The 26,294-nt window shown below is 37.8% G+C and overlaps 1 protein-coding gene across 1 annotated transcript; it reads left to right on the plus strand.

Annotated features, from left to right (window-relative positions):
- The first annotated feature begins 11,405 nt into the window (after positions 1-11,405).
- LOC104606396 (putative plant SNARE 11) lies at positions 11,406-25,646 on the plus strand. The gene is made up of 10 exons (XM_010271561.3): positions 11,406-11,908; positions 12,243-12,335; positions 13,075-13,168; positions 13,291-13,328; positions 19,308-19,405; positions 20,429-20,508; positions 23,916-23,972; positions 24,094-24,186; positions 24,316-24,390; positions 25,126-25,646. The coding sequence occupies exons 1-10, from the start codon at positions 11,832-11,834 to the stop codon at positions 25,213-25,215; spliced, it is 795 nt and encodes a 264-aa protein (XP_010269863.1). The 5' UTR covers positions 11,406-11,831; the 3' UTR covers positions 25,216-25,646.
- Positions 25,647-26,294: the final 648 nt, after the last annotated feature.

A 26,294-nucleotide genomic window follows, 5' to 3' on the forward strand; every position in this document is an offset into this window, starting at 1 on the left:
GGTTGGAGGGTTCGCCTTCCCTCTTCCTTTTTTCGATCTCGCTTTTAGTCCTTTGGTTGATCTCCTCCTCTGTTCTTATGAATTTGTCCGCGAGCTTGAGGAATTCAGCTACAGTCGCGGGCTGGTTGACTACCATGTGCCACTTGAACTCCTTGTGTGTCACACCCCTCTTGGCTGCCGCAAGATGTACCGCGGAGTCTAGGCGCGGTATCTGCAAGCACACGTCATTGAACCGTTTGACATAGCCCCGAATGGACTCTCCTTCCCTCTAGACTATTCCGAGGAGACTCTCCTCGGTTCGGGGGCACCGCTTGCTAGTAACGAAGTGCGCGGTGAAGATTTGCACAAACTGGGTCCAGCTTCATATCAACCCGGGGGCCAGGTTCCTGTACCAGGTGCGGGCCACTCCCCTGAAGGTGGTAGTGAAGGTCACACATATGCAGGACTCGCTGGCCCTCACCAGGTGCATTTGGGACTGTAAAGCATCGATGTGGTCACTGGGGTCAAATGACCCATCATACTTGTCTAGGGGAGGGAGTTTGAAATCTTTGGGCATGGGAACCGCAATGAGTTCTGATGACTGGGGGGAAGCAACTGAAAGAATAGGTGCAACTTTTACCTCGTCTGAGCTTGTTTCTTCTTTACCTCGGAGCTCGGGCAGGATGCGGGTGGTAGTTTGGCGACTTCGTCGGCGGTTTCGCTGCTGCTTAGAGGCCTGGTATTGGCGCTACTTGCCTCGGTGTTGCCGAGCTCGATCGGCCCGGACTGTTGGTAGTCCGCGGCCAGGATGCCGAATTGGTTCTGTACGAGCGGGAGCTCGAACTTAGAGTGCCGAGGTGCTGACTTGATCGGCAAGGAGGTTTCTGATCCGCCGGCGAGCTGCAAGGCGGGGGTAATTAGTCTTTCCCTCCTGCCCGGGGATGAGGCCTGGCTTCTGGAGGGGTTCTGAAGTTGGGAGGCTTCCCCTCGGTGAAGGCGCCCGCCCTGAGGGGAGGGCTTGACCGGCTTGGGAGCAGGGTGCCGAGGTGGGAGCTGCGGTTGGTTCAGAGGCAGTTGGGGGAATTGCTGTTGGTAGTGATGTTGCGAAATGTGGTGTTGTACTTGTTGCTGATGGAGCTGATGTTGCTGGAACTGCTGCATTTGGGCTTGCATTGCCCACATGCACTGCATCAAGTCATCGAGCTGGTTCTGGCTGGTCGCCAGAGGGACAGCGGTCAGTTCGGCGAAGGTTGTCTCGATAGGGAGGCGAAGGGGAACACTCACAGGGGCCACCATGCTTGGTGCATTGAGGCTAGGGATTCCGTCCGTCGAGAGGAGGACGATGAACTGTCCAATGCATACAATGGCGGGCTGAGGGTGTTCCCCTACAGCATTCAAGTCGGCGTTGTGCCTGTTGTTGCTAGAGGAAGCCATGGAAGCTAAGGTTTCTTTGAGAGAGAGAGAGTTAAAGGTTAGGGGAGGCTTTTTGAAGTCTTCCCACAGACGACGCCAAATGATGATGCGCAATCCGGTCAATCCTAGCTGCCGGTTGCCTCGCCTCTAACGGAATTGAAGGTGCCTGAAACAAGGAAGAAACTGGAGACTTCCGGGGAGGAACCCGGTTGGAACACTCCGAAGCTCAAGTTAATGCTCTTGAGAAGGCAAGGGGAAATAAAGGAGTTCAAGACCAGAAAGCACAAAAATCACATACATCCTTCTTTGGGGGAAGGGGGCCTTTTATAATCATCCCTGTACACTCACTCCCATACCTCTGCCAGATCGGGTATCATCACCTCCGTCAGTTCAGGTGTCATAACCTCTGCCAGATGCCAGTTTGGGTGTCATAACTGCCCCTGTCTTCCTTGTCAGGGCCGTCTCTGCCACGTCTGAGATGGCGGTGGCAGGTGGCCGTTGGAGGGCGGCTGTCATGTGTCGGACCCCTAATCCGTCAGGCGTGCCACCTTCGTGTACGGGCTTCCTTGGCGTCAGGTACGGTTGTTCAGTCAGGCGACTTGGAGCCGAAGTGGTGTGCGAGGTGAAGTCTTGAGTTTGGATAGAAGTGTGGCCCGAACTGTCCCGAGGTGGGTCAGCTCAGGTTTTTGCCCTTTGCGCTCCTCGTAAGGTTCAGGGCCCCAAAGGGAGAGCTCGGGTCGTGGGTTCCTTTTTTGGGGGAGCTCGGGGCTCCTTTTCTCGGAGCTCGGGTCATGGGCCCGCTGCCATGCCGAGCTGGCGCTCCTGCTAGGTCACTCTCGGTCACTTCCACGTGTCGCACGGCCAAGGGGTCGGGCCAAATCTTCCTCCATCACCCATGTAAATAACTTACCGAAAAAGGAACAAGGCCTTAAAGAAACATTTAAGCTTTTGGGGGTCTATCATAAAAAATACATCAAAATATTGGGCCAGGTCATGCTTTGCACCTGTGAAGCTATTGCCTACGTTTGGGCCTGACCTACCTTTGCTGGAACTCGTAAGCCTAAAACATAAGCCCGAGCCCTAACCTACATGGGCTTGGAGTGGGCCAGGTCATTTCTTTGCATCTGTGAGGCTCTATTATAGGTTTGGGTCTGACTCGAAGTTGTGAGTCTAAATCATAAGCCCACACGTCAATCTATATGGGCCTGGGCTGGATGAGACCTAATTCCAGGCTTATCTTTCTTGTAAAAAATACTACACACATATTATTTTCTGTTATATGTTATGTAATATGTATATACATTTTATTTTACTAGTAATTAAGCACATGAGTTGCACGTGAGAAAATTTTCTTCATATTAATTACTTGAATTTTACATTTATCATAGTTAAGATAGAAATTGAAAAATAACAAAAGTAACAATATGATTAAAAATAAACTTAAATATTTGTTATTCAATTATGACATCATGGGTTTCTTGGAAAAGTTGGATCATTTACCCACCATATAGATAAGAAAATAGCATTGCTTTTGTATTAGTTTTAAATTATGGAAAATTATAGTCAGAGTTGGTTGTACTTTTAAAATTAGGTTAAAAGTTGGTCCATAAACCAACATAACTCTAATAACCAGCTCTACATTTCAAATTATAAAAACCCTCGCCATGTCATCGAAGGTTTATATGGTTGTTGCCAACATGGGACTCTTAATCTATGTTGGACACAACAAAAAGCTTATACTGAAATTTCCCTTTAATGTTGGATGATTGGAAAATTTAAAAAAAAAATCTCTCTCTCTCTCTCTCTCTCTCTCTCTCTTTCTCTCTCTCTCCCTCTCTCTCTCTCTCTTTCAATCTCCCTCACACCATCTCACTTATAATCATCTTTATTTTCTCAACGACTATGTGATTTGAATATAAATAAAAATGGTTTTTGGTTTCTATATTTACGTTCTCTATATCTATTTCTCTCAATCTCTCTCTCTCTCTTTACCTATCGTTCTCCCTTAATCTCTCTCGTTCTCTTTCTTGGTCGGTCTCTCATTCTCTCTTAATTTCTATCGTTCTCCTTCAAATTTTTCTCCCACTCCCTCTTTCGCTTGTTTTAATTTCTTACACACTCATATGATATTAATCAAATCGTATAAAAGAACATGAGACCAACTTGGTATGGTTCAAAACTTATTACACCAATTTGATAAAAATTCACAAGAAACTCTTAGCTATGAAATTTACACCAACTGGAGAATGATAGAGATTGAGGGAGAAGGAGATATTGACCGAAAGTGAGAGTGAGGGAGAAGAATGAGAAAGATTGAGGGAGAACAATATATATATATATATATATATATATATATATATATATATATAGAGAGAGAGAGAGAGAGAGAGAGAGAGAGAGAGAGAGAGGTTTTGATTTTGTTACAAACCGAAGTTGAGAGAGTGGGAGAGACAGAGGGAGCAGGAGATCGAAATATGACTATGAGAGTGAGAGAGGAGGGAGATCGAGAGACAAAGGGAGTGGGAGAGAAACTGAAAACCTATTTTTGGTATAGGTTTTTTTGCTTTGTCCAACATGGACTAAAAGTCCCATGTTGGCAACAGCCACATAAGCCTCCGATGACATGCTGATGGTTTTTATAATTTGAAATGTAGAGCCGGTTGTCAGAGTTTTGTTGGTTTCTAGACCAACCTACAACATAATTTTAAATGTACAATTGACTTTGACTATAATTTTTCCTTCAAATTATATATTTCATTTACATTATATAAAATATTTTTTACTTTTCACACTTAATTTTTGTTTGTCTATGGTATCACTTGACTCAAACCACTAACCCATACCATCAAAAAATAAAAATTGTTTGATTTCATTAAATTTTGTATTACATTTCCATCATTAATAGAATTATTTCTTATGTATAAAACTTATTTTTGTTTAATATAGTGAATGCACAATATTATAGATGTACCCAATATTTTATTTTTTACAAATATATAACATTAGATATGCACCCAAAACTTTCTCTATCTTGTTTTTTATTTTTGTGATTCTTTGTATTTTCTATTATTAAAAATTTTATTATTTGACTATGACATCATTTAATTTCTAGTTAGATTTTGAATTTGGCATTCCATTTTTATCATTACTAAAAATACTTATTACATTTCATAGTTATATATTTTAATTTTTATTATTTAATTATGGTATTATTTATTAATCCATTTGATCCCAAATGGTCGAATTGCTTGCTCACCATCGGGAGGGAACAAAATGGTTTTGTTTTCAAATTACTTTTCAAAATATTTATTTTTATACTATTAAAATTAATATTGTGGATTTAATTATAAGAATTTAATGATGGGAAAAATATATCTTAAATATAAGATTTAATGAGAGAGAATAGCAAAATATTTTTATTTCCAATTGGTTTTAAATTTTACATTCTATTTCCATCGTTAATAAAAACATTTCTTATTTGTCATACCTATTATTGTTCAATATATATGTTAAAAATGTTCCCAATTTTTTAATTTCTATTTTTTTTCATTTATCTATATTTTAATTCTATTATTTAGTCATGGCAACACGAATTAACCCATTTGAGCCAAAATGATTTAATTTCTTACCACCACCTAGATGAAAATACTATTTTTTCTAGGTAGATTTCAAAAGTATAAGCTTTTATTATTGGAATTATTAATTTATTAAGTATGAATTTAATTAATAGAACTTAATGATGAGGAGAAACAAAAATGACTTAAATATATGATTCAATATTGAACATGAATGCAAGTTAATAACTTAAAAGTTGGATTTAATGAGAGAGAATTGAATATCTTTAAATTACCTCTTTTCAACTCATTTAATATCAAGAACCAATTTCCCTATTTGCCATCATTTTTATCAATAAATTTAAATATAGAAGTGTATGTTTTGTCCTTAGAAAATTCCAGAAATATTCTTAAGGCCATTAATGATTTTTAAAATAGTATAGATACATTAATATATATTATAGTTCTCATCTTATAATATTTATATAACATAAATATGCATAAATTATCTATAAACTATACACACATATCAGTTGATCACCTTTATGGCCATGACACATGTTTTTTTTTCTTCTTCTTCTTTTTTTTTTTATTTTTTTATTTTGCGTATAAAAGAAGCTTCATTCATGGAAGAAGAAAAATTATATGGCGTGATGAAGCTTGATTGTATAATTATAACTAATTGGCCCTTACAAGCAAAATATGCAAAAAAATGGGCCAGTGTATTCGACTGTGTGTTAATGACTGGAAACTGAATATTAGTCGTGAAAGGTAGCCTTCATGTGAAACTTTCAGACGAAGGAGAAAGATAACGGAGAACCCTTCTCTGCCTCTGTATTACCCAACGATTACAAGATACATATATATGAAGTTCCCTTGCGAGGAAGTCGGCTAACCATTAGGAAGAATTACAATTACAATTAGGAACCTAATCACTGACTCCTAAAAGAATATGGAAAACCAAGACGATAACTAAAATACATACAAGATACAACTCATATACGATAAGGTTGGTTCATACGATAAGGCTCAATACCCTCCTCAAGTTGGTGCATGTAAACGGGAAATACCCAACTTGCGAAGATGTTCGAACTGTTGCCTGCCCAGGGCCTTTGTAAATATATTAGCAAGTTGCTCGGAAGTCCGGACATAGGAGGGCCATATATTCCCATTATGGATTTCACCGCGGACAAAGTGACAATCTACTTCAATATGTTTAGTTTGCTCATGGAAGACTGGATTCGCAGCAATATGCAAAGCTGCTTGACTGTCACAGTATAATCGCATAGGATCGGGATGACCAACTCCTAATGAATGCAACAACCATTTCAATTCACATGTAGTTGTTGCCATAGACCTGTATTCCGCCTCAGTCGATGATCTGGACACTGTATGCTGCTTCTTCGTCTTCCACGAGATTGGTGTTTGTCCCAATAAAACAAAGTATCCGGTGAGAGAACGTCGCGTCAATGGACAATCAACCCAATCAGAATCACAGTAAGCATACAATCGAAGATCACTGTCCGCTGGAAGGAAAATTCCCTGTCCTGGGTTACCTTTCAAATATCGCACTACACGTAAATCCGCCTCCCAGTGTTCTTCATGAGGGTCTACATAAATTGAGAGAGCACATGCACACAATAGGACAACTCATGACGGGTAATGGTCAAGTAAATCAAACGACCCACTAGCCTCCTGTAACTCTCCGGATTTATCATCAAAGGACCATCTTCCAGAGCCAATTTATGATTTTGTTATAGGGGAAGACCAGCTGGCTTAACTCCTAACAATCCAGTTTCTGATATGATATCCAAAGCATACTTCCGCTGACAAATAGAAATACCTTCCTGGTTTCTTGCAACCTCCACTCCTAAAAAATATTTTAAAACTCCCAAGTCCTTCATGTGGAAGCATTGACTCAGATACTTCTTGAATATCTAAATGACATCCCCATTATTTCCAGAGATGACAAGATCGTCCACGTAAACCAGAATATTTAACAGTACCTGCCCACGTCAAAGCGTAAACAAAGAGTAATCAGATTGTGATTGGGTAAAACCATACTGTTTCAAGGTTGTTGTTAGTTTAGCAAACCAGCAACGAGGGGCCTGTTTCAATACATAAAGTGACTTATGCAGCTTGCACACCTTTCTAGGCAATCTTGAAGCAAATCCAGGAGGCATCTTCATATAGACTTCTTCTCGTAGATCTCCATGAAGAAATGCGTTATGCACATCCATCTGATGCAATTCCTAATTTTTAGCCGCAACAACTGCAAGGAATGCACGTATTGTAACCATCTTTGCCACAAGTGCAAACGTTTCATTGTAATTTATCCCTTCAACCTGTTTATTTCCGAATATCACCAAACGCGCCTTGTACCGTTCTATTGTGCCATCTGAGTTGTATTTTATCTTGTAGACCCATTTACTTCCGAGAGTCTTTTTCCCTGGTGGCAAGTCTTCCACTGTCCAGGTTCTATTATTTTCTAAAGCTTCAATTTCCTTTCTCATTGCCTCTCTCCAACAAGAGTCCTTGACAGCCTCTGAATATCCCTGTGGCTCATGACTAGCTGTGACAGTTGTTAAGAAAGAGCGATGTCGCAAAGAAAATTTATCACAATTCACATAACATGTTATAGGATAGGGAGTACCTGAGGAGTGAGATTGGCGAGATGAACTAGCAGAAGAGCTCAGACTTTGGTTCGAACACCATGTTGTGTGTATGACGTAATCCTTGAGATGAGTGGGAGGATGCTTCACTCTATGACCTCGTCCAAGTTGCTCACTCCCTGCATTCATTTCTACCATGGAACCCCCCCTTACATCATGCTCCACTTCATCATTTTCACAACTGTCCCCATTGCTATCCATGACCTCACTAGTACTATCACTCCTTCATCTTTTACTTTCACAATCTTCCTCGTCATACACTTCAGTCTCCACCTAGGTATAATCGATATGACTATCATTGTGTTCGACTTTTTCTCCATCAACGGCATATGAAAATTCAGTTTCTGAAAACACCACATCCCTAGAAACAAAGTATTCATTTTTCTCCAAGTCATAAACTCTCCACCCCTTTTTGCCAAAGGGGTATCCCACAAAAACACAACGTCTGGCTCTACTAACAAACTTATCCCTGGTACGATTTAGGCTCTGTGCATAACACAAACACCTAAATGTTCGTATATGCTTGTAGCTAGGTTTCTGCCCATATAACATCTCATACGGTGATTTTCCCAAAAGAAGAGTGGAAGGGGTCCTGTTGATCAGATAACCGGCCGCCATAACACACTCTCCCCAAAACTCAATAGGGAGATTAGCCTGAAATTTAAGAGCCCTGGCAACATTCAGTATATGTCTATGTTTTCTCTCGACACGTCCATTCTGTTGCGGTGTTTCAACACATGATGTTTGATGTATTATACCTTGCTCAGAAAAATATTCTTTCAAGCATATAAACTCAGTACCATTGTCACTTCTAACTATCTTTACCAATTTATCATATTGGCGTTTAACCATAGTGAAGAAATTTCGCAAAGTTTTGCCCACTTCACTTTTGTCATTAAGTAAGAAAATCCAAACGACTCTTGAGAAGTCATCAACAATAGTAAAAAAATACGTGGCACCACAAGACGCCTGTACTGAGTACGGACCCCATAAATCACAATGAATCAAGTCGAAAATTCCTTTAGCATTATTTTCACTAGAATCGAACGTACCTCTTGTCTGTTTGGCTTTCGAACAAACACCGCAAATCCTATTTCCACTACTACATCTAATGTTCAAATCAGGAAGATATTTAATTACTTTTTCGGAGGGATGACCCATTCTCTTGTGCCATAACTCATATGAAGCTTCAACATTTGCCTTGTAAACCTTGCTTGAGCACGCACCCTTGAAGTAGTAGAGCCCTTCGCGTAGTTCACCCGCACCAATCACCATCCTCGAAGTGCGGTCCTGTACAACACAAAACTTATTAGTGAATTGGATATTACAATTTGACTCCTCTAGTAATTGCGACACAGATATCATGTTACAATTCAAATGAGGAACATAAAGCATATTAGTAAGCTTCATGTGCTTATTTAAAATGACTGTCCCTTTCTTTATTGCCATGACACGCTTTCCATCGGGCAATCCAACCGGACACCCAGTCACGGTCTCGGTATCATGCAGGTGGTTCAAGTTCCCGGTCATATGGTGTGAAGCTCCTATGTCAATTATCCAATTCATACCTGTCAACTTCTCATTTGTGCTGGGTTTGCAAGAATTCAAGAGATTAAGAAAAGTGGACCATTGTTCATTAGTCAATCCACTGAATGCTACACGATCTCCCTCTGTCGCGTGGATTGGTTCAGAAGCTTGCCCTATCGCTTGTGCAGCATTTGCCCTTTGTACGCCTCCATGTCCACGACCAGTTTTGCCTTGTGTTCCTCGGCCTCGTGTTTTCCCACCTCCAGTAGATCTCGGCTGGTCTCCCCACCAGTCCGGGTATCCGATGAGTTGAAAACAACTCTCTGCTTCATGTCCTGTTCGTCCGCAGTTCGTGCACACTCCAGATTTTTCTTTTGTGTCATGTCCCGTTCTTTTTGTTCCAACTTGCGACTGCACAGCAAAGCTCATCGCCTCCCTTTTTTCTTCTTTGCCGCGGGTCATGGCTCTCAGGCGCTCTTCTTGTATCACCATGGCATAGACTTTGTTCAAGTTTGGCAACGGATCGATGCCCAGAATATTGGAACACACTATTCCATATACTGCGTCGTCCAAGCCCATCAGAAATTGATGGACTCTTTCTTCTTCTCGTATCTTCTCTAGCTTCGCAGCGATGTTGCAGTTGCAGCCTGCACAAATGCATGTCGGAATTTGTTCATAATTAGCGAGTTCTTCCCATATCTGTTTCAGTTTGCCATAATAAGTCACGATTGGGAAACTAACCTGTTTGCTGTTCGCGAGATCTGCTTTGAGTTGCTGTATTCTTGGCCCATTGCCCACTGAAAACTGCTTTTTGATGTCATCCCACAGGTCTTTCACAACCTCCATATATGTGATTGTAGAACGCAGGCTTGGCTCTATCGTGTTGAGGATCCATGAAACCAACATGGAGTTTACAGTCCACCAGTCTTCCAATTCCGGTGAATCATCTGTGGGCTGAGATATAGACCCATCGATAAAGCCAATCTTCTTCTTGGCTTGGTGCGCCATTCGCATTGCTCGAGCCCATTCTTCGTAATTGTCTCATTTCAGTTGAACTTGGGTAATTATATCACCCAAGTTGTCGTTGGCAATCAAGCAGTATGGTGAAACTACCTTCCTGCTTCCGCCCTCACCTTCATTCTTCTTCTCTTTTCCATCCGCCATTATCAATCAACCAGAGTCTGAACCGGGCTTTGATACCATGTGAAACTTTCAGACGAAGGAGAAAGATAATGGAGAACCCTTCTCTACCTCTGTATTACCCAACGATTACAAGATACATATATATGAAGTTCCCTTGCGAGGAAGTTGGCTAACCATTAGGAAGAATTACAATTACAATTAGGAACCTAATCACTGACTCCTAAAAGAATATGGAAAACCAAGACGATAACTAAAATACATACAAGATACAACTCATATACGATAAGGCTCAATATTTCAAGTAATTGCTCGATCCATTATGTGAAGTTATATCCGCCTCTCCCACGGTATATCCTAATCGTGTATTGAAAACATCTCCTAATGATAAATATAAGAGATGTTTTCAATGCATTATGGGATGTGCATGTGAAGCGTTTTTGGGTACATTCTGTGAGGAGCAGATGTAAACTCCCATTCTGTAGGCTGGCATATAATATTTACAAGATTTACTACCTTAATATCATCAGAAAATACTGTCAAGATTTACTAGCCCATGACATACAGAGAGAAATGACCCTGACAATACGATTGTATTGTGTAGTTACAACTTGCAACCCATGTGTAAATTTTCTTGGAATGCATCATATGCAGAATTGAGATTTGCTACTCACTGAGCGTACCTCACAGACATATCCCATCGTGCAATGGAAACATCTCTAATGTAAACACAGGAGATGTTGGGAACTTGGGATGTAGCTGTGAGGTTGGTGAGAGAAGCAGATGCTGATGTATGAGGACGATTGATATTTTGCAAAGAAGAATTAATATTGGAAGGTCGGGATGTCCTGTACTCCAGTTGATCACTCTGCCATTTCACATATGGAACCATATGGAATTAAATGGTAATTTTACTTAACTATTTTTGGGAAAATATTCCTTGATATTAGATGTACGGTGCACCATATTAAAATAAGACTCCAATGCCAAATTCGCTGATTCAGCATCTAAGCAAGAAAAATGCGCATATCGGTTCCTATGTAGCGGTTTAAACGGCCGATACATCGGAACATTTTTCTCTGAAGCTAATACATCGGAACATTTTAAAACTTTTTCAGACGGAAAGAAATCAAAAAGAAAAAAAAAAACCTGTCTGTAAATTACGCGAAGCGTTGTGTTGACTCATTTTTTATTGCACGCAGAGATCGGGAGAACCATCTACCCTAGATTTCGGTTTCTCCGATCACTCCGACCTTAACACGGGACCTGCATTGATCGGATCGCTTCGAATCAGATATGCAAAAGCGGCATCTTCTGTTTTGAATCGGCGACTCGGTGTTCGAATCAGCTGTTATTTTGCTAGAAAATTGGAAATCGAACTCGTTTTATAGCTCTTGTTAGATCCATTTGAACAATCTTCCCGAATTTGCGGATTTCGAGGATCTACATTCTACAATATCGTTGAGCATTGGGGGATTTGATATCTGATATCGGGTTTCCTACTGGAAGGGTTGACTTCGGAAGATTTGCAAACTCGATTCTTGAGATGGATTCGTTGTCTTCAATCAGCGAGGAGCTAGCTGAGATCGATGGACAGATTAGTGACATATTCCGTGCTTTATCGTAAGAATTTTGCATTGTTTGATGACTGCATTTTGGATTTTGATGGGTTCGTCTATATATCCACACATTCGAGCTTGTATTGTTGGTCAGTGGAGGGATTGCATTTTTATCTGGTAGTTTTAATTCAATGCATAATTGAACCAACCTACTTCCTGTAGTCAATAATGGAAAGTTACTGTTGCTTTTCAGCATTTGATGTAGTTTTTGATTCATGAAATAAAACATTCATCTAGTGTCTGGCTCATGGTAGTAGTATCTACATTTTGGAGATTTATGAGTTTTCTGTATTCCGTGAAAGAACTCCTGAAGTATCTGTATCTTTGCTTTCTCTCAGAAATGGATTCCAGAAGTTGGAGAAGATTAAAGACACAAATAGGCAGAGCAGACAGTTGGAAGAACTTACAGAAAAGATGCGGGAGTGTAAAAGGTTTGTTGTTATTAATTTCCTTTGATGCTTTCGTTAGTAAAAGCTTATTGTAGAGCAAGGTACTAGAAAATTTGCTCAGTGTAAGCCAAGTTGAAGGCTTCTGATGGCAGTGCTCTATTAGAATGATGTAGCACGACAGAGAAGAAGTCAAATTGTGTTTAAAGAGATCTGAGCCAAAGTTGGCCTGCCGAGGAACGAATAAAGGAAAAAAAAAAACAATGCAAGATTCCTCAGAAATGGTTCACAGCATTTGTTACAGCTTATAGTAATTATCTTAGCACATTTAAAACATACTGAGTCCAAGACATGTGAAAATAATGTAAGAAAACGTGTGTCTCTTAGACCTAGTATGATTTTATCCTCTGCATGTTGGGTAATTTATCTAACCCATCAGATCACCTGTACATCCAAGGCCTGGACTCTTTTCCTTGATCATTTTGCTTTTACCATTTCAGACTGTTTGAAAACAATTTCATAAATTGAGTTGTTCCCTAGTCAAGTTGTGTGGAATAAAGTTCTAGGCGTTTTAGTATTTACTTAAACTTGCTATCTTAATAGTTTACTTTATCTTTTTTTTTTTTTTATAAGGGTTTCCTTAATTCTCTTTCTTGGTTTTTATTGGTAAAGTGCTTAGAATTTCCAAGTGTTATCCATCTTTGAAGGCATGGTAGTAGTTCTCTAAATGTAATATATTCATTAAACAATCTTTTGAACAAGGCATCCTGTCATGTGTATTCAGGCTTATTAAAGATTTTGATAGAGAAGTGAAGGATATTGAAAGGAGAAATCGTCCAGATATCAACAGAATGCTCAATGAGAAAAAGCAGTCGATGGTACAACTTCTGCTCCAAACTTTCGGATAATGGAAAATTTTATTTGTTTCATAAATGTTTGAATATTTATTATTAATTTGCTTGTCCAAAGCTTGACTAAAAATTGGTTTCTTGATGTGCAGATCAGAGAATTGAATTCGTATGTTGCTCTCAAGAAGCAGTAAGTTATCATTTTATCTGTTGGAATGTATCTTTTTTTCTGTTTATATATCATATACCCACTGCTGAAGATTATCTGTATTTATCTTGTGAAGTACAAAAAAAAGGCTTAGAAGTCTACAACTTCTAATTTCTTTTGGTCACCTTTCCTCAGGTCACTTTTCTTGTAGTTTATTATACTGTATATATATAGGGCCCTCCAAAAAAATCCACCCTCAGAAAAAGAAGCAGAAATCTTTCTTGGACATATTTGAAACCTGCCATTCTTCTAAGAGTGCTCTCACTGAGCTCAGGAAACACCAATTTAAATTTAGGATCTTGAGGAAATGATGCCAAACAGTTGGACTGAAATTACAGTGAATAAACAAGTGTTTGAAGTCTCAATTTCTTTGTTACAGAGGGGGCACACCAAATCTGGAACATATATACCGAATCTGAAATATTGAAGCCCTTCTTCATCAACATTTCTTTAGTGAGGTGTTTTCCAAAGTTACTATTACAGAAAAGAACTTCACTTTCAGAGGAGTGGCAGATTGGCCAGATCCCCCAATAGCCTTATAAGGAAAGTTCTGCCTGAGCTTGCGCACTAATCCTTTGTAAAAGGATTTCACAGAAAATTCACCTGTCTGAGCCCATTTCCAGCGCCTAGAGTCTTGAGTTGAGATTGCAAATTGAGCTGCTGATTCTGGAAAAAAGCTAATAAATCAGTCAGCATTTCCATCTCCCAGTTGTTAAAACTCCTTCTAAATGAAGGAATCCATGTAATTCTGCTTTCTTATAAGGAAAGTTCTGCCTTAGCTTGCGCACTAATCCTTTGTAAAAGGATTTCACAGAAAATTCACCTGTCTGAGCCCATTTCCAGCGCCTAGAGTCTTGAGTTGAGATTGCAAATTGAGCTGCTGATTCTGGAAAAAAGCTAATAAATCAGTCAGCATTTCCATCTCCCAGTTGTTAAAACTCCTTCTAAATGAAGGAATCCATGTAATTCTGCTTTCTTCCAAAATTTACCTTAGCTTTTCAAAAAAAAAAAAAAAACTGCTTTCTTCTAACACATAAGACTCTGCAACTGAGGCTTGCTTGTTTTCTGCCACGTTATACAAGGCCGGAAACAAATCTTTTAGGGGCCTGTTGCCACACCAGGGATCCAACCAGAATTTAACCCTGTTACCGGTCCCAACTCTTAGACTTATCCCTTTCATGTAATGAGAGAAAATTTTAGAAATGCCTCTCCAAACACCACATCCATAGGGCAAGCGAGGCACCTCTGCGTCCCATCCATTACTTCGAATGCCGTACTTCTCAGCTATAACTTTCCTCCATAAGTCATTAGGTTCTATAGAGAATCTTCAGAACCACCTGCCCAGTAGAGCTGCATTAAAACTCTTCACTTTTCTGATCCCCAAACCTCCTTGAGATGTTGTCCTGCACACCTTGTCCCAGCTCACCAAGTGATATTTCATGGAGTCTTTCCAACCCATCCACAGAAAGTCTCATTTTTCCTTTTAATCTTCTCTGCTACTTTCACAGGGATTGGATACATAGAAATATAATAGGCCAGGAGGCTTGCTAACACAATTTTGATTAGTATCACCTTGCCTCCTTTAGAAAGATACCGAGCTTCCCAAGCTGCCAGCTTAGTGTCCGACTGTCCATCCTCTCCAAAATTGGATCCCAAATGGCTTTCGAGGTACACTTGCTCCTAAAGGCAAGCCCAAATATTTTGAAGGAAGGATTCCAATTTTGCAACCCAAAACTTCAGCTAGCTTCTAAATATTTGTAATCTCTCCAATCGCCATCATTTCATTTTGGCCAAATTGATTTTCAAACCTGAAATAACCTCAAACCAGTAAAGTAAGTACCTGAAGTTGACCACCTGGTCTGAAGTAGCATTTTAAAAGAAAGTGTATTGTCAGCAAACTGTAGGAGTGCAACCTTTGTGTCATTGTTGCTTACTTCAAATCCTTCTGACAGACCCAAATCTGTTGCTCTAACAGTCACTTTGCTGAAACCCTACAGCACAATAAGAAATAATGAAGGTGATAATAGATCACCTTGTCTCAACCCTCTCGAGCTTTTAAAGTTTTTTTTGGCTGGACCATTAATTAGGATCAAGAATCTCAGAGTTGTGACACAAACTTTCATCCAATTTTTCCATTTTAAACCAAAGTTCATCCTTGCCATCATATAATCTAGAAAAGCCCAGTTTACATGATCATGGGCCTTTTCTAGATCAATTTTGCAGTCTAGACCTTTCTTCCCATTTTTCCTTCTTGAATCAATGACTTCATTTGCAATAGGAACTCCATCATGTTTGTTCTTGTTATGGATGAAAGCTCCTTGGTAAATTGAGATGATTGAGGCCATCACAGATCTTAACCTTGAAGCCAAAATTTTTGACAAATCTCTTACACACTTCAATCAAACTAATAGGCTGAAAATCCTTCATTTCTGCAGCACCATCTTCTTTGGAATCAGCGAAATGAAAGTTGCATTTAAGTTTCTTACCAAGGCTGCTGAGTTGTGGAATTCCTTCAGCACATTAAGCAAACCATGCTTAATGATTTTCCAATATTTTTTTATAAAACAAGATGGTGAAACCATGGGGTCCTGTGGCTTTTTATCCTTCCAACTCATTTATTGCCTGCTTCACCTCTTCTTCCGAAAAGGGTTCCTCTAGTGCTGCCACCTGTTGCACAATTAGCCTTTCACTGTAGCCCACCAGATTTGGCCTTATCTTGCATGGCTCACTATATAACTGCTCATAAAATTTCGCGACGACAACCTCTGATTCTTTTTCTTGTTCAACCATATGCCCTTCAATCTCCAGCCTATTAATCGTATTGCTTCTTCTTCTTGCATTGGTCACTTTGTGAATAAAAAAAGCCATGTTATTATCTCCTGCCTTCAGCCAAGTATCCCTGGATCATTGCCTCCACTTTATTTCGTTTTGATAAGAAATAGAGTCAAATTCTTTTTTGGCAGTAGCCCTTTTCCTTCTATGTTCTTCCCATAGTTGTTAAGATGCCTAGGTGATTCTATGCAGCAGTGGGTTGCCTAGTTGCCTAGTTCTATTCTATATACAATTCAGCATGCATATTAATTGGAAAAATAACAATTTTCTCTATTAATAGCATTACATTTCCTCTTAAAACATGGAAAATCAACACATCCAGGACAATATTATTTCAATTATATTAATTTCAATACTTTCAAAAATGATAACAAATATTTAATAAAGCAATTTTGTATCAAATTATCAACTAAAGAAGGTTATAGTTTTATATGATAAAATATTTTAAGATAGGGAGTATGTGTTATGAGAGAGAGAGAAAAGAAAGAGACTTTATATTTCTATTCTTTAATTTTTCCTTTTTTTCTTCTCAAAACCTTTGGATCTTTTAAGTTTCGATGGTAAAACTTTAAAGCAAGGTATAATAAATGAATAAATGATACATATAGAATATAATAGAATGTAGTAACATACATACTAATAAGATGCAAGAATATGAATGGTATTGTAATGAGATGCCTGCCTTGTCATTTTAGTTGCCTAGGCGGGTGCCTTATCGCCTAGGCAGGCGCCTAGTCGCCTAGATGGGCACCTAGCTTCTATAAACAAGGCTTTTAGGCCAGGTGCCTAGTTGCCTAGTTGATGCCTAGGCGCTTGACAACTATGGTTCTTCCCCTAGAGACAACTCTTCTTCTTCTAAGTCAACTTCAGCAATTATTTTCAAACATTCTTTTTTCCCCTTCTCTTCGCTGCTAAATCTCTCACTGCCAGATTTTAATTTTACCCTTCAGCCATTGCAGCTTTTTGCTCATAATATGACTAGCTGTCCCCTCAAAAGAAACTTCATTACACCATTTCTGAATATTTGTATGAAAATCATCCATGCCCAACCAGCAATGTTCCAGCCTAAATGGGTGATGCTTCTTTCTTAAATCACCTGTGTCCAGCAGCAGTGGAGTATGACATCGGCCTTGGTAAAGCTTCCTGAGAAGTGTTAGGAAAAGTTTCTTCCCACTGAGCTGAAATACTAAACCTGTCCAATCTGACTAAATTGTTAATCTGCCTGTTGTGCAGTTAGAGCACTTGGCTTACTAGTGGATGAATGTGGCAGTTTTTGTGGTTAAGTTCACTTATATTACTTAATTACAATCTTCATCACTGTAACCTTGTTTCTATATGGTTGAGACAATGCTTAGATGATAGTGATGATGATAATGATGTATACATTTTTGTTTACTTGGCTGAATATTGTAATGTTTTTGACCTGTAGAGTTTTCCAAACTAAGCCAGTTCTAAAGAGTACTCTTTTTTGTTGTTGTTGTTGATGATGATGATGATAATGACACGATTCTTTGGTGTTCCTACTTGTCTGTCTGAGTTCCCAATTAGGGGTGGCAAATGGGTGGGTTGGGTAAGGGTTGAAGACCAACCCACCCATATTGACCCACCAACTCACCATGACCCATCATCAATCCTTGTTAAAGAAGGGTGATAACCCACCCTGACCCACCCATATTGACCCATTTGACCCATTCATATTGACCTTTAACCACCCTGACCCATACTAACCCACCTATCCTCACTTATAAATACAAAAATGGGTCGGGATGGCCCGTATACCCAAAATAATAAATTTTGAGAGAATAATCTCTCAAGACTGCCACGTGACAAAAATGAGTCAGGTCAACTCGTATACTCGAAAATGCGGAAATTGTAGATAAATGCAAAAAAACCAAAAAATTATAGAAAAATACAAAAATACAAAAAACTCAAAAATTACAGAAAATTCAGAAATTTTGTAGAAAAAATCAGAAAATATGCAAAAATACCAGAAAATTGTAGGAAATGCATTAAAAACACAAAAAAAAGCAAAAATTATGCAGAAAAGCACCAAAAAATTGCAGAAAATGCAAAATAATGCAAACATTTTATAAAAGTGCTTTCATAAAAGTACTTTCGTAAAAGCACTTTTATAAAAGTGCTTTTGTAAAAGTACTTTTATAAAAATGATTTTGTGCTTTCATAAAAGTACTTTCGTGTAAAAGTACTGTTGTAAAAGTGCTTTAATAAAAGTACTTTTATAAAAGTGCTTTCGTAAGTCCTTTTCATAAGATTGCTTTTGTGAAAGTGCTTTTGTATAAAATTGCATGTGAACATGAAAGTTAATAAAATCTATTTTATTTCACTTTTAATCTCAAAATGAAATGTGGCATGGTGGTTTGGAAGTTTAATGAGATGTGGCCATCGTAGGAGGCATGAGTTCGAATCACTACAACTTGTAGTTTTTGAGATTTGGCGAGTATAGTTGATTTTGACCCAACCCATCTTGACCTGCGCTACCCAACCCATCTTGACCCTAATGGGTACCCTCGACCCAACCCACCCTAACCCTTTTCTACTGACCCCAATGGGTTACTCGACCCATATTGACCCACCAATAGATTGGGTGGGTTTGGGTGGGTGGGTCAAATGGGTTAGGGTCAAGATTGCCAGCCCTATTCCTAGTTAACTAAACACATTTTTGGTTGTATCACTATTTGCCTATTTCTAACCTTAAATAACCTAAAAAGTATTGGCAACCACCAATATCCCAGTCTGATCAGTATTTTTCACTAGCTTCTACTTTCTGCCAATTATAGTTCATTAGATGACTATCTTGTCAATGCTGGTTGTACTCCCTCTTTCTTATCATCCATTTGTGTTTGAAATAATTCCTTTTCTTTTTCGTTTATTTTCCCACTGGTATTATTTATAAGCTTGTTTTCTTGGGTTCTTTATAAACTTAAGTAGTTTGAAGGTTCCATGAGGTATGTATTAGTTTCCTTCGCAATTAGATCAAATGACTAGGATATGCATCTTCTTTTATCTCTTCACTGCTATGTCTTAATTTAAGTTTTTTCTTTTAATTTCAAGTGTATCCTTAATACTTTTCTTTTATTCTGTTTCATATTTTTGTGAATGACAATACAGATATGCAAGTACCCTTGGAAACAAGCAGAGGGTGGATCTTTTTGATGGGCCTGCTGGTGGAGAGGGGTTTGGCCAAGAGAATGCCTTGTTGGCATCTTGTAAGCTTATGCTTTCTGTTATATGATTGTCTCCTTCATTGATTACTTGCTACTATTACATGGGAAAGCATTAGTAGCATTTTGAGTAGAGTTTATGCTATCCCTCTCATGATGCAATGTGACAAAGCCATGGTTGGACATTTTACAAATGGTGTAAAGGAAGATGAGAATAAGTAACACTTGTCAAAAAACAAAAAAAAGATAAGAATAAGTAACTGCAATGTTAAGGCAGGAAAAATCTAACTACATGCTCCTAAGCTACCCACCCCATCTTTTTGTTCCAATTAACTCAATAGGCAAATATTTATGGCTTTGATCAAGGCACAGAGAATTCTTCTTATGATCCATAGGGGTAGGAAAATTTTTGTAATTACATACAGCTGACTAATAGCCTCCTTGGTTCTAACGATTTCTGAAAGTTGACATAAATTTCTATGGGGATTACCGGTAATCTTTCTTTATATTTTTTTTCTTTAGAAAAATTTCTTTTGACAACTGGTGAGTTTCATTGCAACATGGACACGGGTTATGTGAGAAGCTAAAGAAAAATCAGAATTCCACTGTAGAAAGAATTTTACAATTTAGGCAATCTTCAAATCCCAACCCTCTATTGTATGCAACCTCCAAATCCCAAGGGGGTAAGTTATGGATTGTGGATTATCAAAAAGTACACTGGAGGGAACTCAGTAGTTTGTGGTATTCTACATAATTTATTTATTTTTTTGATAAATCCATATTTGTAATATTATTTTCAGGTGCACCTTGGTCATTGTAAATTATAATATGATAAAACGGTTGTACTTTTGGAGTCTTTACATGAAAATTTTGAAAATCTGGATTTGAATTGATAGTGTTGCACTAGTGATATCACTTCCATATAGTGGAATAAGTAAACTTATCATCTTAATACCCACACAAAATCCAGTACTGACTGATTGATAAAAAATTGAAGACTACCTTGATAGCTATGTTGGCAAGGTTCTCATTTAGTTAATTTAAAATCAGAACCCATCCATTTTGCAGCTATGACCAACCAACAGCTAATAGATACTGGTAACCAGATGATGGACGAAACTGATCGGGCCATTGAGCGCTCAAAACAGGTTAGTTTATCTCCCAAGGAACACCTCTGATGCTACAGCCATGCTAATCTCACCTCTGATGCTACAGAAGATGACATTATTTGATGCTTAAACTTAATTATATTTTGATCATTCAAAATTCAGTAGTACAGGGAAGGCTATTGAGTGGTCAAAAAAGGTTGCTGGTTACTTTAAATTATCCAAAGATTATTGTTAAGTTTCTGGTTTTCTGTTCATGATTTTGAATGTCACTCATACAGTTCTATGTTCTTAAAAACATGACTAGTTGAGCATCTTTGGCCCTTTTTTATTTGAAGACAACAAATTAGTAGTGCCATTTATATTCTGTCCATTCAACACTGTGTGCAGTCCATTGTTGTATCAGGAAGTGCTTGTTCTTTACTTAATTAAAAAGAGATCTGAATCTGATTATGCTTACAATTGTCTTTTTTCTTCTCAAAAATAAATGTTTATATAAGAAATTAGTTGATTTCATAAAGAAGCAATGACTTCATGGATAGATACTGCTGTGGTTCATTTTCCCTGAAACATAAACAAGGGACTGCTGCACAGGTCAAATGCCTTGGGTTCTTTCCCTTGCATTACTCCTGTAAATCTTACACATTTTTTTTTCCCAAAGAAGAAAAATTATGTGTAATTAGCAAATAGCAAATGTAAGAAAGGCAAACGGAGTTCTTTCTCCCTTAAATCGCATATAATTAGCAAATGATAAAGAAAGGCAAGATGCTATAAATTATTAACATAAAACTCAATAAACTTTGTCATATAAATAAAGAACAATTCATTGGAAGGAAAACTATTTGATAGAAGCAAGGATTGTATAGAACTGGATATTGTGTTATATTTTTAATCACTTTAATTAAGTAAGAAGATCAAAACAATACTTGTGTATGTTGATTTTCTTTAAAAGGCAACACTATACTAACCCATCCTCAAATTTAAATGAGCATTGAATGCTTAAGGAAAAATGTTCTTTTAAGTGATCAAATCAAAATTATTAAGTGTTTTTTTGCATATTCGGTATTTTCTGGCTCTGGCCAAGTATATTTGGTGGTTTTTCTTCTGCATCTACAGGGTGGATTGGTTGCTTCCAAATATGCTACAGAAGGTACATAAATGGAATGATCTTTTTTTTTTTTTTATAGGAAATGGTAACTTTCATTAGCTAAAAAACAGAAATACAACTGTCACCTACTAGAGTGAAAGGTGACACCTGAACAAAAAACAACTTACAACACTGCCCAAAACAAAACCTCCCGATTCACCCCTTACTTTGCTAGGTTCTTAGCTAAAGCACATAAACAGAATGATCTTTCATTTCTTTTTTAAGCTTGAGGGTGAATACCAGTGTTTTAAAAACCAACCCAGAGGCCGAACCGTTTTTGGCTCCGGGTCGCGGTTTACCGATTCGACTGTCTAGGTCGATCAGGTCAGACTTTTCCACGTCAGCCATATGGAAATTCATATATATATATATATATATACATACATGTATAAATGTGTATAGGTATGTATAAACATGTATTTTATCAATAAATAATGTATAATTATGTTTTACATGCAATATATATATTTTATATTTAATTTATGTTTATTAATTCAGTTTTAAATTTTTTGTTTGTAAATTTGAGGCAAATAAAGGGTTTTTTTGGCAAAAACAACGGGGCAAGGCGCCTATGGTCCCTTGGGATGCATAGATCTTGAAAAGTTGCCCAAAATCCAAAAAAGAAAAAATCACCTCAGTTGGACATTAGAGTGCAAAGTTATAGCCTCCCGAAGTTTGCATACATAGGTAGTATGCAACCTGCAACCCGGTCACCGGGTCAATGGTCCAACCATTTGGGTCGGACGTTTTTTGACCAAGTCAACGGTTTTGACCAAGTCAACGGTTTTGACCAAGTCAACGGTTTTGACCTTTCTCTATGTTTACTCAAACCGGCCCCAGAATCTTGACTGGGTGACAGTTCGAGCAGTTTAACTTGCTGGGTCAATGACGGGTTGAAAATACTGGTGAATATGTGGAGCTATTCCATTCATGTTCTTTTAGAATATTTGAATAGACAGGAATTGAAGAATCTCTAAACTCTGGAGGCATCTAGAGATTGGCTCTGCAGATGTGCAAAGCCATCTGTTATATTATCATGGAGTAGGCTTTGTTGTTGAAAGAATTTAAAGACAAGACCGGGAAAGATTGTCAATCATTAGTATACAGTATGTACATTTTATCACTTTTGTATGTTGAAGATACACCTCTTTATACTTGTGCATCTTACTTTTATATCAATTGGTGAATAATAATTTATAAGTGTATTACCACTTATATGCCTATCTTTTGCTTTGTTCCCTTATTTGCATATATATATATATATATATATATATATATATGTGTGTGTGTGTGTGTTTTATTTGTTTTGTTCTTCCAAGTTACTAGAAATTTCTTTTTCTTTTATCTAGTTTTTAGTAAAATTGGGGAATTAGTTAGAAATTGAGGTTGATTAACTAACCTCCATTAAACTCTGTGTCTCTATTTCTCCTGTTTACTTTTATTTTTTTTCTTTCAACTTTCAAGTAGTTTAACTGCATTTTTTTCCCTATTTATTGTTTTCTTTTTGTGTGTGTAGTTAATGCATTTTATATAGGAGTGTTTCCAGACAACCTTATAAATATAGAATCTCTAAATTTCCCACTTTCCTTGATTACTTTGATTTACCTTTTATTTTTTTTCAAGTTATTGAATAATTTTTTATCACCTGGGCAACCATACAAGTGCTTATTCACAAGCTGCTGTAAGCCTAATTTTAGAAAAATAGCAAATTTATAGATTTGGTGTCTATAAATTATCACTCCCTTATTTCCCTGATTTGTTTTATGGTTACCTATCAAAGAGGCAGTCACCTACTAAACTGTCCCAATTGATTATGTGATGAACATAGTCAAATGCTTTGGAGTTTTCTTTAATAATCAATGAGTTTGTCTGTTTGTTTGTGTGTGGATGCATGAGTTTCCATGCCTGTGTATGTGTCTGAACGCATGAGTTGTATGTGTATGGGTAGGTCGGTACTTGGTAGGTTACGTGTGATTTTTATTCAAAACTTGAACAATCCATGCTAATGATGTGCTGAACAATAGATAATTTCTAATTGTAGGTATTTCTCTTTTTACTTCTGTTGAAAATCTATGGTATAACTTCTCTTCAGTATTTTGTGTTGCTTTGTACTTTATCCAGAAATGGTTAGAAACAGGATCTACATATTCTCAATTTAGAACCTAAATTTATCCACTGAAAACTAAAAGATAAAGAGTTGTTTATTTAATGTTAAAAATTGGGGCATTGTTATTTATCAAAAAAAAAAAAATAGGACATTGTTATTCACAATATCCATTTCTTATGCTATTTTGGGTTATAGGTTGTTGAACAAACTATTGGCGTTGGAGCAGAGACGGCAGCTGCTCTCAAAGCTCAGGTATATTTCTCTGAAAAGATTAATTATGACTTGCTATGATATTAATTTTTTTCTATCTATTTAGTTTATTTTTGGTTGTTAAGGTATAAAGCTAAATGTTTTCATTTATTTGTTCATTCAGACAGAACAAATGAGTAGAATTGTAAATGAGCTTGATTCTATCCATTTTTCAATCAAGAAGGCTTCTAAACTGGTTAAAGAAATCGGTAGGCAGGTCAATCTCTGAAATATAATACATCTCCCTCTTTTTAATATATCCAATTGTATTACTCACTTCTTAGCCAAAAGGAAAAAAGGAACAATATTGGTCCCTTTGTGGTACTTAATGAAATTATTTTTATAGGTTGCAACTGACCGGTGTATTATGGCATTTCTCTTCCTAATTGTCCTTGGAGTCATAGCTATCATCATTGTGAAGGTTATGTTTCTTTCCATTTCCCATTTCCTTTAATTACTTATACCTTTTGCATTATGTTTTTGTGAAAAGGGTTACATATGCTTTTCCTAAAATTTACAGTTTCTTAATGGCAGGTAGTTTCTTTATTTCTTAAAGATTGTGCATGCACATCTAACACATGCCATTCATTCATTCTTAAAATCAATACTGGGCTGACTTCTCCCTTTATCCAATTCCAAGTTTCCAACTTGTTGAAATTACAGATTGTCTATCTCCTGTACAACTCTGGGAGTTCTTTAAGGGAGTTGTGCATGAAGCTATTGGACCTCAACCTTATTTAGCATCGCCAACTACTTGTAAAAAAATGCTTGTTCCTATTCTTCATTCCGTTAAGTAAGTTGTGTGGGACTTTGATCATGGAATTACTGATACCCAATTTTGTCACTACCAAAAACCTGGCCATGCTACTGGTGCTGTTGTTTACTAAACCAAAGAATAGGTGGTAGACCAAAAACTTGGTCATGATGTTGCTGGTGCAAATAGAAAATCCTTGATAGGTTTTTTTATATTGTTGGCTGTGGTCCATCAGTAGGAGGTTGAAGCTGACTGACTGGACTGATATGTTATGTGAGCACTGTGCAGTATGAAATGAACCTTAGATCTCCGATATGTCTACACTGAGTAGTAGAATTCCTAGCTTTATATATTTCAATTCTGGTACACTTGTTCAGTTATGTTTGGCTTTTGAATTTCCAGATCGTGGACCCAAAGAACAAAGACATTCGGGATATTCCTGGGCTGGCTCCACCAGCTCTTTCAAGGAAACTTCTTTGGAACACCAATTAGAGTACAATGACTAAATAATCGTGGGATTTCATTGAAAAGCCACTTCGTACTGATAAGGCATTAGGTCTGGGAAATTATGTTCGCTCATTGTTTCTGATGCATCCACTCCGGAAGGAAAAGAACAAGAACAAAAGAAAGTGATAACCAAGTCCCACTCACTGAAGCTCTCTGCGTATTTCTCACAAAGCATCTTTTATTGGAGAAGGTCCGTATGCTTTGAGTTACCCCGTGAAGATTTTCTTTTAGGATAATAATATTGTCACCTGGGCTATGGGACCTAATATGTGATTATCTTGAACTTGAATTTTGGTCCACAGTGACCACCTAAAATACCAAGTCGAACATGTGTATTTATTTGTTTTAGTTTGGTTGTATTTTCTCTTCCGTTCCTGACAGTCTAATGGTTATATGAAGAGTTGGCAGTTGCTCAATTTATGGATTCAAGAGATGGGCTTTTCAAGTATTAGAGAACCCCAAAACCCATTGTAATTCACACTTCCCCAATGAACCATATCGCTTGGATTTAATTGAGTGTTCCCTTTTCTACATAAACAAGGGGCCTTGTTTCCCGAATAACAGAGGAAAGGATTTATTGTCTTACTGAGCTAAAAACTTGCCATGTGAATTGATTAAGGGGGGTGTTCTCGCCTCGAACGGAAAAATAAAAAGCCCAAACTTTTGTGTCTAAGTCCAGTCCGAGGACTGAAAATCCAAGCCCGGATATATCTGGGCTCGAGTTGGGCCCACCCAAGTTGCACCCTCTATCTGACCTGCCACATCTACGGTTTAGGATTGACGCCTAATATGGTTTGACCGGACCGGATTCCTTTCCAGTTTGATAATGAACAATAAGTTTTTAACAGCAAAAAAGAGAGAAGTTCTTAAAATAAGGAATGCCAAATGCAGTCTTAGTATGTCTAGTTTTATTCAAAACATGAGTAAAAAGATAACCCTCGTTATTGGAGCTGCTTGTATAATTTGCTACAAAATATCTCCAACAGCGATCTCTCTCTCTCATCAAGTCCCAGCTCCTTTAGAAGAGGCTTAATGATGAAGTCACACGCTTCTACAATGGATGG

Source organism: Nelumbo nucifera, chromosome 6 (assembly GCF_055504915.1).
Source record: "Nelumbo nucifera cultivar China Antique chromosome 6, China Antique-T2T, whole genome shotgun sequence".
NCBI classification, from domain to species: domain Eukaryota; kingdom Viridiplantae; phylum Streptophyta; class Magnoliopsida; order Proteales; family Nelumbonaceae; genus Nelumbo; species Nelumbo nucifera.